General features: G+C 37.4%; 1 protein-coding gene across 1 annotated transcript; it reads left to right on the forward strand.

Annotated features, from left to right (window-relative positions):
- The first annotated feature begins 9,013 nt into the window (after positions 1–9,013).
- pi15a (peptidase inhibitor 15a) lies at positions 9,014–14,099 on the forward strand. The gene is made up of 6 exons (XM_084103351.1): positions 9,014–9,148; positions 9,613–9,928; positions 10,659–10,777; positions 10,913–11,045; positions 11,598–11,713; positions 12,267–14,099. Exons 2-6 carry the CDS (start codon positions 9,665–9,667, stop codon positions 12,400–12,402), a joined length of 768 nt encoding a protein of 255 aa, XP_083959477.1. The 5' UTR covers positions 9,014–9,148; positions 9,613–9,664; the 3' UTR covers positions 12,403–14,099.
- Positions 14,100–14,541: the final 442 nt, after the last annotated feature.

Genomic DNA, 14,541 nt, shown 5'->3' on the forward strand with positions numbered 1-14,541 from the left:
AGGCTGAAGCATCTGTCTATGGCGCTATGCAATGTGTCCAGTGTAGACAGCATCGCTGATTATCATGGGTTTTTGTGACTATGTGTACCATTCCACTCATCCTGACAATGACAGCTTAAATGAGTAGGTCATCATGAACAAGGTGGTCAGGTTTTTAGTTGAGTCAGGAAAGGGATCTTGGTGCGAGCCAACAGCTTTTGTCGCAACCATGTTTACAGTCCACTGCAGCGATAAAGTGACACTGAATTATTATCATTATTTGGTGGATTGTAATTAAACGTTCTGTCAATGTGCTATACTGTATGGTCAATTAAAAATAGAAAAGCAATTAATGTTATCATAATCATTCAGGTTATTAAAAATAACATTTCTCAGAAGCACTTCTTTATTGAAAAATGTAACTAGTGGGATTTAATAGATTTCAAACTGAATTGTTTGCGCCAAATTTCAAAACCCTAAACTTTTATGAAGGTACATTCTTAGACAGACACCAGTCATCAGATACAAGCCAAACCAGGAACTTTAAAACAACCTGCAAATATTCCTCTACAGTTTGTTGACTTGACAGTTTTTGCAGAAGTTACATGATGAAAAAAACAGTGGGGGAATAAATCTCCAAAAACATTTTGATTATAGGAAAAGGATTTATGATAGTTAACATTTAAAAAACACAGGCCAACTGAATGAAGAACCTGCATACAGTATCTGCTCTACCAATCACCATATCTTGTGATTTTCAGCTGGACTGCTTACGGCACATACAGTAACAGACATACGCATGCACAAGTTTATCCTGCTGCACGTGTACATGTAGCTCATCTGGTGGCACTATAGCAACATTATATGGGTTTGAGTTCCGGAAAATTCACATACTAAAGCATGTAACTTAAATGCATTGTTCAACATAGGCTCATTGGCAAAAACATGCCACTATGTTTGCAAAACTCAAAAAACGTACCTACCTATACATATATTTTACTGCAGATTCCAGCTGAAATGACCACTGTTGGCAGTAAAACTCCAAAAACTTATTTTTGCTTTTTCACAAAAACTTGCTTGTTAGTTCACCTGGTACAGCATTGCACTTGCGATTTGAAGCACTTGGCTACGAGTCCTGTGAAACACAAGAGCTCAAAGACTCGTAGAAGCAAGACAAAATGGGATGGTAGCTTCAGCCAATGTATTTTTAGTTTATATTTGCTTTTGTTAACACTATCGGTTCGGTTTAGTGGTGGAGGTATGTTATTTTCAAACGTGATAGATCGCCAGTCACTGGTAACATTGCCAGATTCATGTTCTTCTGTTTCTGATAAAACTGAACACACTTTTAGCGCCACTCACTGGATAATTTACTTTCAAAAAGTATCACGAAACGTGCAATAAGCAACACAATATCATTGTTCAGAAATTTCGCCACATGCGCGTTTTTCCAATCAAAAAACGTTTGATTGCAATCCAATTGTTTTTTGTTGCTCTATACTAAAAGTATGCTAAATATGCAAATACAAAGTAGACTACGACAGAAATTTAGCTGTTTTTTCCCCACTGCTATAAATGCCCATAATATATAGACTAGGGTACACAGCAATAAAAGGGTGTTACATGACAGTCAAGTATGTAAGCAGATGAAAGTGTAATAAAAAGATAATGAATTCATATTTATAGAGCATTTTATCAGATGCAGTTCCCATACAGGAAAATTGGAATCTCTTTTGCAGAAAGTTTCTCTTCTTTTGTTTCACTTTGAAAATTTCTCTCCACTTTAATCATCTCAGAGTTAAACAATACTGGGCAACTTGAATTAGAAAGTAAGTGCTGTAATCTTGACACAGACAGAAGTTTATAAAACACAATGTTCCTTTCTTCATCCCCTAAATCACCTTGGACATACAACATTTTCTGCAGTCATCTCTAATATTTTTAGCCACGTGAAAAGAAACATGTACAAATAACAAAGAACGAAAGCCACACATCATTGGGGAGTGCATCTGACATACAACATTAAGTTAGAATTGCACATATGCAGCGTGATTTGGATACATGCTCTTGAATTAGCCATGACAGGTAGAAAACCTTGGCTAGGGAACAAGGCTGAAACCGCCAGCTGCCAAAGCTGAAAGTCATCTTTCATCTGCTGTCTAGACAGCCTCAGGCCCTCTTTAGCCGCAGCCAATCGGCTTGCTCATTTTCACAACCAAGAGAGATCTGCGAGACCACGCTGACCCACAGTGCACACTTTTATTCCCACCAAGGCCAGAAAAGAGATGTGCTCCAAAGCGACTATAAACATGTAAAATGTCAGATCGTTCTGTCTTTTCCCCAACATTTATCTTCACACACCAACCAGAGTACAATGGCATTTCAATTTAATGGATGGTTTTTAGTTCATCTAAAAACCCAAACTGAATCTGTATGGTTTTCTTTCTTCTGTGGAATGTACAATTGACTTTTATTGTATAGACAAAAACAGCTGAAACATTCTTCAAAATATTTTTTTTGTAACAAACATTACATTAAACAAACATTAAAAATGTAGTCTTTTTGGCAACTAACTGAAATACACTGTAAAAAATTAAACCGTGATTTTTACGGTAAAAAAACGGCAGCTGTGGTTGCCAGTACTTTACCATCAAAAATACGGTAGCAACGTTATTGGTTTTACAGACTTAACTTAAAATTTACAGTAATAACTCGTAATTCATTATCTGATATAATGTGAATTTAACGTCCTATTGAAGTATTAATATCTGTTTTGTACCATTGTCATACTCTGATAACCAACAATCACAGCAGTGATGAGAGTCACATGATCAATCAAAGCTCATCACAAGCAGCTCTTTCACAATAAATATAATACTAATATAATAGAAGCTGCACAGTGTCATTCACACAAACATTAAACACCATCATGGTAACACACATGAAATTTTAAAAATGCAATAAACATTAATTTAACAACATTAAATGTAACATAAAAGCCTAATGTACATAACTGATTAGAACAAACTAAGAAAACTATGAAGAAACATAGTTATTTTAACAAAAATAGATCAAATGTGAAGTGTCATGCAGGGAATTGTGGGAATGTCAATTTATGGTTTTTCACTGTAAATGATACAATGAGTTGTTCTTTTTCACTTTCAAAAACTGTAAATTTAACGGTATTTTACAGTAAAATTACATTAAATGTACCATTAGATCTATCACAGTTATTTACCGTATATAGTACGGAAACTTTCTGTTAACCAATTAACAGTTTTTCACTGAAGCATTTTTACAGTCTTTTACCGTTAAAATCACGATAATTTTTTACAGTGTAGGTTTATGTTGAAGCAGTTAATTTAACTGGAAGTTAATAAAAACTAAAACTTATACTATATAAAAAAGAAATTAATAAAAATGACAAAACATATAACTCAATTGCAATGTTTTTTAACTAAAATTAAAATGACAACAATAGAAGCTAATTCAAAATATTAATAGGAACTATAATAGGCTAATACTAAAATAACTGAACTATACTCTTGGAACCATAGTTTTTGTACATGTCTGTGATTTTGTACATGTATTTGTACTTGATGTTGTATTTATGGACAAATTCGTTCTCAGAAGAAAAAAAAAACCCCACTAAGTTTAGGCCTTGGGAGCATTTCATGTTTACTCGTCCCTGCGGCGTTTACATCAGAACCTCTTGTGAAATGTCTGAGGATGGCCACGAAGCCAACTGCCCCCGCGCTTATAAGGTCCTAGCATCAAAGATGGCCATAAATGTCTTATATATATATGAGTGAATATTTTGGCTGTGCAGGAATGTAGTATGTTAAAAATAGATATAGTAGCAGGGAGATGCATGATCATGTTCCCACACCTCAGCTTTATTTGCTGTGGACTGTTCACCCTCCTAACGTGCAGGTGTTGTTTCTTATATCTGTACAAGATGTTTAATACGTAGCTCGATGTAGTGTCTAGATTAAAGTTATTATGGGGATTCTTCTAACTGCACCAAGGTTGCAGATAGACCTGGCTTTGTATAACACTGTTTACACTTGATCTCGGTTTAAGAGCTCACTTTTGTATGTGCACTTGTCAAACCTGACAATGAGATTCTTTGAAAACCCAGAAAGGCCCATGTGAAAGCATGTATCTAGACAACATGGTGGGAAAACATCTTTTCTGGACCCCTTTTTCCTCGTCTGATCAGAGCGTTTGAGACAGACACTAGTTGCTTTGAATTTATGGAATTATAGTTTAAACTGAACACTATCATTTAAGAAGAAAACATCTTATCCTTTGAATGGCACTTTAATATCCATAAACTCATCTTTGATCGCCAATATGACATATTTAAGCATTTTTCCTTGAAAAAAAATTCATCATGCCTTAAAATAGCTTGAATGTAAGTCTACACCCTTGCCTCATTTAGTATACGCGGTTCTATGAATATGCAAATTAGCCCCGTCTCCACTCACTCATGCCAGCTCAGAGATCCACTTGTCACACGTTGACGTGATTGGTTACTAGGTAGTTTGTGATGTCAGGAACACCAGCGATTTCAAACCGCGTTTTTGAGACTGTCTTTGGTTCACAGCAGTTTTAAGGAGAAAATTCTCAGCAATGGTGTTGACTTATGAATTTGCTCATGGTTTGTCTTAAAGCATATTAAAAACACCACATAGACATATAAACAATATTAAAACCTTGATTTCCACCACTTTAACAAAATTACAGGACAGTGCAAGAGAAGACATTTTTGCATTTTCCAAAATCAATTCTATGCAGTAACATCTAGACAAAAGTGAGCATGCCCAGACAACAATGTGAAACATATGGACATTTCACAACACACGCCTATGACGGGGATAAGCCACTATGTATTGACACTCCACCTTATGTTTACATCTAAATTGATCTCAATAAGAACTGGATGTGCCAGTTTTTGAGAACAAAACTAATGATTTCCACATGGAAAAGATCACTGAGATAAGTCTACAAACAAAAACAAATGATCAGTGACTGTTCGAATCAAATCACCACTTCAGCGTAGCTCTCAAATTCGAGCCCTGAGGGCAGACGCTGGTTTTGCTAGTCTCGAGGCAGTGGTGTTTTAGTTTCATTCACACACCGATGACTGCTAAGTGATTTTCCTAGACATGCTGTTCCCTGCCAGAGAAGAAACTAAAGCCTCGGGGTGGAGTTCACAGCTGTGAGTCTGTGTCTAAACACATGGGCCGAAAGCACACTGATGAACTCTATGATGTGCAGCCTCTTTTGCGTCTAACCCTGTTGGCATCAGTAGGGCTTCCACGAGGCCGCGGAGAGGGATCGCGAGGGGAAACTTGGAATGAGGCAATAAGAAAATAAATGTTTCATCTGAAAAAAGTGGCCTTCTTCAAAACAGTTCTCTACTCTCAGTCTATCCCTCACAAATGAGAAGTGATTGTTTGTTTGACTGTGCGATCATTAACCGTGGTCTAATTACCTGGGGCAGTGGTGACTGTTGATGTTGTAGATTAGCTTTTGGATTCGAGTGATCTAAAAGACCTGAAATAACATGGAGAGAACACATTTCTTGATGGCTGAGTGAAGTTTCTTTGTCAAAGAAGAATCCTCAGTCGAATAGTGAGACCACAGACATCTTTTCTGTTAAATGTGATGGCAGAAGCATGTGTGGTGTGCATTAATGAACATCTGTCCAGGAGTGTGCATCAGTAAAACCAGAGCAGGTGCAGTGAGGTCATGTCAGGCTGTTTATTAGTGTGTTCATACTGAATTTGGATTAGCCTGTTGATGGATGTTGATGTTTTGATGTAGGGGGAGAGTGAATTTGCTTTGACTGTAGATGTTACCTGACTTGTGGCTTAATGGCACAACTGACAAAGTTGCCTTAATATACTAAAGCTGTGGTATATGTGGAATCATACCTGCCCCCTCAATGCCTCATGTATACCTGCATGTATGTATGTATATGTATGTGTGTGTATATATATATTCTTTCAGAGTGGTGTACCAGTCTTGACATATGGAGTAGATCTAACATTGTTTTCCCACTGAGAGCACAGACTGTCTCATAAAAACCAGCAGCTCTCACAACGTACTGTAGTTGTATATTGGTTTAATTTCTCACAATTGTAGCTTGTGAAGGATATCACTTCCAAGAAAGTTTGGAAACCACTGGCGTTCGTGGGGAGGAGGGGGCTGCTTCTGCGTCACGTTGTTTTAATTTGTCCTCAGGCTGCCAAAGAAAATGATTAAACTGCTGAGGGGGTTTTGCTCTTGGCTCGCCAACTGCTGTGGCACACTATATTGGCTTGACGCTGAACAAGTGCAATCTGTACAATTTAATGAATTATTATAAATAAGACAAAGAAAATAAAGTTGAGAGCAATAGCCCTAAAGTATAAAAACCACTGGACTTCCTCCAGCCATTCTTGAATGTCCTAATTACTTGACCATTTAAGACAGTGTAAGACTATTGTTGTATTGTAACTACATACTTTATGGTGCAGCCTAATACCAGTTTATAGTCTATAAAAACAAACTCAGCTTTAATATATACGCATGCTTTTGCATGGCGTATTGCATTTGCAAAAGAAGAATAACAAGAATATATCTAATATGCATATGCAGTGCATATGGATGCTAAGCATAATAAGGTAGAAGAGACCCAGGGACTGTAACATGACTTGAGTTGTATTACACGACAGTCCTCAAATCTGATTGGTCGAGCAGCACTCTAAGAGTGAGACTTTCACTATTTGTATCACCCCACTTGTCTGTGTTTATTCCAGAAGGACATAGTTTGTGAACTGGTGGTTTGTGAACACTTTTAGACATACACCCGTGAACGTCCCTAAGCACTTCCCCTCGGGGGAATCCCCACCGCCATTTTGAAGTGTGTTCAACTTCGTCAAGTGGACGTGGGAAGTTTATTTGGAGAGACGCTCGATCCCTCGATTTTGACAGAGTGAGCGAGTCAACTCAACATGTACACTTCGGGCAGAACCATAGACCCCAACACACCATGACTGTGACGTCACAGCAGATCACACTTAATTTACTCCCACCCCACACAACTCTAGTGTGTAATATTGGAGTTAGTTTGACATTTAACCGCATTAAATATTTGTAGTAACCTTAAGCTGACTGTTTTTTTTACACAGTAATCCATTCCAATGTGCTACTTTTCCTTTGTTTTTCTATGTAAACACGTGCTAGACGGACGTGTATGACCGTTGCGCTCACGCACACGAGTGCCGCGTTTTTCAGAAGCCGTGTCAAGTTAAAAGAATTTCAACTTTTACATGCAGCGCCGATCGTCAATGTCAGTTCCAAAACAGTGAACAAATCAGAAGACCCCAGAGGCGGGGCAATCATTGCAAGCTTTTGTTCACAGTAACAAGTTAGCATTAGCCTGGAAATCCAGACCTAAATCTAAAAGATTAATGGTCTGGCGTCGACTAATGAAAATCGGCCAGCTCGAGGGGCGGCACCAAGCATGCATTTGAAAATCTCACTGCACGCAATTGGATAACACTATGACCAATCACAACAATAAACCCCATATGCTTAGCTACCAGCAGAGCTAACTGGTAGATTAGGCTCTTACCGTATCCGGTCGGCAAAACAGCAAAAAACGTCCTTCTTGCAAAGGAACGATTTGAGCGGCGTCTTCTGTTCCTTTTTTAGTTAAAAAGCCAAGTCTAACTCGTTCATTGTAGTGGCCAAAGCCGTTTCAAACAACTGGTATTCATCCATAGCCATCTTGCAATGTTCACTAATGACTTTGACGTCACAGCGCTGTCGTCATCTGTTTAGCTCGCCTCTGGCCCGCCTATATCAGATAACCCGATGTGATTGGTGCAGCTCAGATCGAGGGGCATATTTAATGAGCATCATTACTCGACACCAGAGTAACATGCTGAGCAAATTCAACTTGTGCTCTCGCGAGAACTCTGGATTACCAGGGTAAGTTAGCATGGGAACTGCTGTGTCAGAAGATGGGGTGAACCCAGTCGGATCTCTGTCCTGTCATTCTCTGAACAACAACAGTTTTTATCAAGGTCCAGTAAGAGTATTTTTTTTCCCGTCAAAAATATTAGCTATCTATTCTGCTGTTTGGCTATTTCCGTTATTGCATCACGTCTCAAAAGCGCGTCTCGAGACCTTCAAGTTTTGCGCTGCACTTTTTTAAAAACCATTCCTTAGCACTGCGTTTTAGACGCAAAGATGCGTCCTGTGTGGACAGCCCCTTAGGGTGTTCCATTAAACACATTGCAAGGGTTCCGCCAGTAGTGGGCATTCATGCAACGTAAGCAATGACTTACATCCGTGTGAACGAGATGGAGGGATGAAAGCCAGGGAAGGGCATAAAAATAACTTACATGCAGCCCTGTGATACAAATTAGTCACTGAATAATTCACTCAAGTGATTTGTTAAAAAAAGCTGAATAATGCAATAACGAATTAAGCGATAAATAAATTCCAATAAATTCCTGATCGCCTTTTGCGATCATTTTTCCTTATTAGTTGTAGGGTGGTAAGTTGTAACAACAGCAGCACTCTTTGTTCTTGATAAATAATTTACAATTTAGGGATACATTGTAGATTTCTAAATGACTGTAATTTGAAGTAAATGAATATGGGGCTGTCCAGCACTAACAGTTTTAGATTTTTAAACTAAATTAATTACAACACTCCCTGGTTTAATACTCATATATTTGTAAATTTGGAGCCTTTTTATTGGCCATTGCAATGGACTAAGCTGCATTTTGGGGTCACGGGAATATTCACTTGCTTATCTTGTGTTTTCTTTTCTACTCACGCCAGCTGTGCAAACTAAAAGCAGATGTTTTGATTAAGCTTGCTTGGATCTGCCAGGAAATGGATAAAAGAAACGCAGTATTACGTCTCAGATGATGTCACGCTTCAGGTGACTGATGGGGCGGAACCCCGCGCACCTTCAAAGCCGGAATACTTCCTGAACCGGTACCTCAGCCGTATAAAAACCCGCAGCGCTTCTGAGCAGGGAGAGGGAGAGAGAAAGAGCTCACAGAGTTCACAAAGACTTAAAACAAAGCTTCTACTGGACAGATTCCGTCAAATAGGCGACGTGTTTATATCCACAGGCTGCTTTAGAATCTCTGAGAAGGTAGGGACATTTGTGTTTACAAGATATCTTTTATTTAATTAGATTGTGTGTTAAATTGTCGTGTAACGTGTAGACAAATGTCCGCATGCTCAATGTTGAACGAATAGCTCATTTGAAAGCATTTTATTTCTATTAGTGCAAATTTAGTGTCAAAAACTTTTTGTAAAATTAAAACAAATTAATATGAAATTGATATAATCAGCTATATATATATATATATAAACGATTTTTTTTCTTTTTCTGATAGTACTAATATTGACACTGGTACTAAGATTTACTTCACTTTTACAACCAATATTAATTAAATTCTGAAAACTAATAAATTTGAATAGAAATTATAGAAATTATTCTGTTAAGTCAGAAGAAAAGATATTATATTGATGAGCATGTTTTTTTCAGTATTGTCTCTATGGTACAGTGAAGGTTAATTGACATAATAAATGGGAATCATTTATGTTTCACAGGCAGATTCTGCAAAAGGAATAGCAACCTCTCACCACATCTCAGCCATCAATCATGAATGAAATTCGTTTAGCTATCGACATTCTGCTCTTGTGTATATCCTGTGGAGCAAGTGCACTGGCAGCCTTCAATCCCACTGCATCTTCATCTCTGCCAGCAACCAATTTCACTGATATTAAATATCTCACCGAGGCCGCAAACCTTCCCAAAACCAGACGGAAACGTTATATTTCCCAGAACGATATGGTCACTATTCTTGATTACCATAATAAAGTCAGAGGGAAAGTTTTCCCCCCAGCTTCAAACATGGAATATATGGTAAGTCACTTATAATAATTACCAATTTTAAAAATGAGTAGCCTGTGATACAATCAGGAACTGTTTGAAAAAAAAAGTTCTGCTTGTTTGAACTTTTGGTCTGCACCCTCATGGCAGTTCATCGGGTTCAGTTGTTTTATTTATTTAATTGTATAATTACCTGGCATTTTGCCTGGAAAGCACATTGCTGCTGTTGTAGCTGGCCACGTGAACGTTGCACATGTTACTGCACTCATCACAGGATACAGGAATGACAAACTTCTCTGTGTCCTTTTGGCACCAGCAGCTGTTGAGCAGATTTAATTGGCTCAGACCACCAGGGTAGATCCTCTCCAGCGTTATCAATGTGTTAAGACTACAGCCAAGCACTGAAATACTTTCAAAAGTGCACAGTCATGGGAAATGCTGTATTAGATATGTTTCAATGGATCTAAATGTTTTGTTTGAACTCATTCTCTGATTTTACCATGATTAAAGGGGTAAAGATTATGTAATGGTCTACTGTGTTAAATAGTTTAGCCACATTTTCCAGCATAAATGTACATCCGTGGTTAATGACTTAAATCACTCAGGAATCAATCAAATGTGTTAATATTTGGGACGATTTTGCTTTTAATCTTCATTTTATGGACAGAATTTGTACATCATGCTCTCTTAAAAAAATTTAAATAATGCAATGAATAAATTAATTTATTTTAGAAGACTGATGAAAGTGTATTTCATGTCTCAGGTCTGGGATGACTCTCTTGCAAAAACGGCTGAGCAGTGGGCGACTACATGCATTTGGGAGCACGGTCCTCGCAATCTTCTTAGATTTCTGGGTCAGAACCTTTCAGTTCGAACAGGAAGGTATGCATCTCCACCCTCAGTCCCAGTTTGAGATCAGTGATGTTTACTATACCAATGGACTTAGGCTTGAAAGACCAAGCTAAGCATTTCATCACAACATAATGAGATTTAGTGGTGTGTTTGGATTGTTTACAGGTACAGATCCATTCTGCAGCTGGTGAAGCCCTGGCATGATGAAGTGAAAGACTATTCTTTTCCCTATCCTCGAGACTGCAATCCCAGATGTCCTCTTAAGTGCTATGGGCCAATGTGCACTCATTATACACAAGTGAGTTGATTTAAGATGGTCTTTGTGTAAAGAATTTCTTCAGGTATACTACCGTTCACAGTTTGGGGTCAGTAAAATGTATTTATTCTGAAAGAAATGAATACTTTTATTTAGCAAGGATGCATTAAATTGATCAAAAGTGACAGTGACAGTAAAGACATTTGAAATGTAACAAAATATTTCTATTTCAAATAAATATCACGACTTCCTCAAAAATATTAAGCAGCACAACTGTTTTAAACATTGATAATAACAGAAAGTGCTTCTTGAGCACCAAATCAGCAGAGTAAAATGATTTCTGAAGGATCATGTGACACTGAAGACTGGAGTAATGTCTGCTGAAAATTCAAAATATTTTAAAATGTATTTAAAAAAAGAATACGGTTATTTCATTATAATGCTGTTTTTACTGTATTTTTTGATCAAATAAATGCGGCCTTGGTGAGCATAAGAGACTTCTTTTAAAAACATCTTACTGACCACAAACTTTTGAACATCAGTGTTTATCATTTCCATTTGACCATTGCTCACTTGTTGCTTACGTTTTACCAGATGGTGTGGGCAACCTCGAATAAAGTAGGATGCGCCATCCACACTTGCCATAATATGAATGTTTGGGGTTCAGTATGGAAGAGGGCAACATACTTGGTGTGCAACTATTCTCCAAAGTAAGTACATGTTTTCTGTTCTGTAGCTTAACTGCAGACTCCAGAACACTTTTCACTAACATAATTAGGCTAAGCTAGCAATTTGGCACTCCTCTGTTAAAAACATTTTTTGACATGGACATCCACGGGGCTTTCTGGTTCAAAGACTTAGACGACCTCTCACATTCCTGCCGCATGTGGAATTTTAGCAGAATTCTGCCTCTAATTCCAGAATCAAAGCACCATGATCTTGTGTGGCTGGCAACTTGTGACTGACATGTGACCTCCTTCTTTCAGTCTAATTGGGCAGCGCACTTGAAAAAATTCTTAGGCTACTGCAGAGCAAGTTATTTTTAAACTCTTGTAAAGACCCGACTTACTATCTGAGAACTAGTTAAAGTAGATCCGGATTGATTTAAAGCATGTCTTCTCATGGAATCAAAATAGAAACGCAGTTAAAATGGGAATTTGAAATCTAGTTGTATGCTTCATGTCAAAGCTCATTTCAAACAGTTTAGTTTAATATATCTCACTGGTCTGTCATTAACAATGTTGATACTATTGTTGTTTACAGGGGGAACTGGATTGGTGAAGCCCCGTATAAAGTAGGTGTTCCTTGTTCCACGTGCCCTCCGAGCTATGGAGGATCATGCAGTAACAACATGTGCTTTCCTGCTGTGAACTCAAATTACCTGCACTGGTTCAAATGAACACAGACAGAATGCACATGCCCCATTACAGAGACACTGTCCCTCATGGGAATTTGCACAACATTCCTGCATCACCCTGTTTTTTTTTATATTATGGGCCATATAGGACCATGGGTTGCAAGGCAGCAAGTTTTTAAAGACATGTACATAACTTATTTTTCAGTGTTTATACCATTATATTGTTTTGTGTACGTACCCATTTATAGGAAACTTATTTATAGTTTATTTCCTGAGAGGGACTCTACTGTGATCTGTCAAGTCAGGATTGGTGCTTACAGTACTCAACCGTAACTGTATTCAGAGATCTCGAGGTGCAGTTGGCAAAATTCCCATCAGGCCTTGTTAGCAAGTCTAACATTGTGCGTTGTCTGTAGTCCCAGTCTGTTCCTAAAGGGATAATTCACCCAAAAATGAACATTCTGTCATAATTTACTCACCCTCATGTCGTTTGGAAGACAAAAGAAGACATTTTAGAAGAATTCTTCAGCTGTTTTTGTCTATTATGGAAGTCTTGGACCCCATTGACTTTTCTTGTATGGACAGAAACTGCTGAAACATTCCTCTAAATATCATCCCACAGATGATATTCTGTTATGATTTACTCATCCTCATGTCATTCCAAACCTTTATGACTTACTTAGAAAGGAAAAGAATGTTGGTAATGCTGAAGCTGTTTGGTTAAAGTATCTTCTATGTTCAACCGAAGAAACAATGTTTGTAACAACATGGGGATGAGTAAATAATGACAGAATTGTCATTTTAGGGTGAACTATCCCTTTAAGTCATATGATGTCATGTCTATTAACCCTGGTGGTTGACTTTTGGTGCTTCAGAAGAAATGTTAAGCTAGTTTTTCTTGAACTGGGCTCAGACAATAGAACTTCACTGGTTTGAATACACTCACTGGCATACTTAGTAATGCTTTGCTTTGGGTCTTCCCGCTTGGAAGGTTTCCACATGCTTAAAGCTTACAAGCGTGTGCTTGGGGCTTAGAAATCGTGGATTAGGCATAATTTGGAAAAACCTCTGCATTTTGCAATCCCAGAAAGAGCATTTAGTGAGATGGCTAATCATGCTGTACCCACATGAAATGTTGAGGCGGATTAACATGGAAACATGTTTGTGTAAGTGCACCTTATAATGTTTTTTAAATGTATTTGTATTGAAGATTTGTATTGTCATTATTTGTGATTTTTACCAATTGTACATACATGTATTATGAATTCAGCAGTACAGCCTCTACAATGCATGCATACTAGTGGCACGTTATTGCATTGTGTTGCACTGTGTTGATTTCACTTGTTTCGTTTTTGTTTTTTCTGCATCACACAAGCACTTGGGAAAATCTATCAGGCACTGCTCTGCATATGGAGGGGATATAAAGGGCTATTTATCCCTTCCCCTCCATATATTCATAATGTTCAACGTGACATTGTTTATAGAAATGGTATTTTCTGCTAAATTTAGTTCTGTAAAATATAATTTTTAATGATGTCATAGACTGCATCTTTTCATTGTGTTAATGTGTCTTTGTAGACCTCTGAAAAGTAGTTATGGTGCTGGATTAAATGACCATAATGTACATTTGTGTATTTGCACCTATTGTGGCAGTAACAATTTATTTATCATCTGAAATAAGCTGTACATAACCTTTTTTATACAAATCTCTTTTTTTAATATAAATTTTGTTATTTAAACCTGTCATTTTGTGCCTCATTGCAAAGCAAAACCATTCAAAGGTTTGGGGTCAGTACGATTTTAAAAAACTAATAAAAAAATGTTTTTAGCATGGACACATTAAATTGATTAAAAGTGGCATTAAAATTAAACTGCAACTGTTTTCAAAATTGATAATAAGAAATGTTTCTTGAGCAGCAAATCAGTAATGATGCTGAAAATTCAGCTTTGCCATCACTGGAATAAATACAATTAAAAATATATGAAAATGGTAAACAGTGTTTTAAAATTGTAATAATATTTCACAATATTACTGATTTATTGTGTTTTTGATCAAATGCAGCTTTGATGAGCTTAAGAGACTTTTTTCAAAAACATTAAAATATCAAATAACACCCATTACAACAGATTTTATGGTGAGAGTTTTGGATCAAGATTAGATGTTGAAAGAGACATCACCAG

Source organism: Abramis brama, assembly GCF_963993115.1.
Source record: "Abramis brama genome assembly, chromosome: 24".
NCBI classification, from domain to species: Eukaryota; Metazoa; Chordata; class Actinopteri; order Cypriniformes; family Leuciscidae; genus Abramis; species Abramis brama.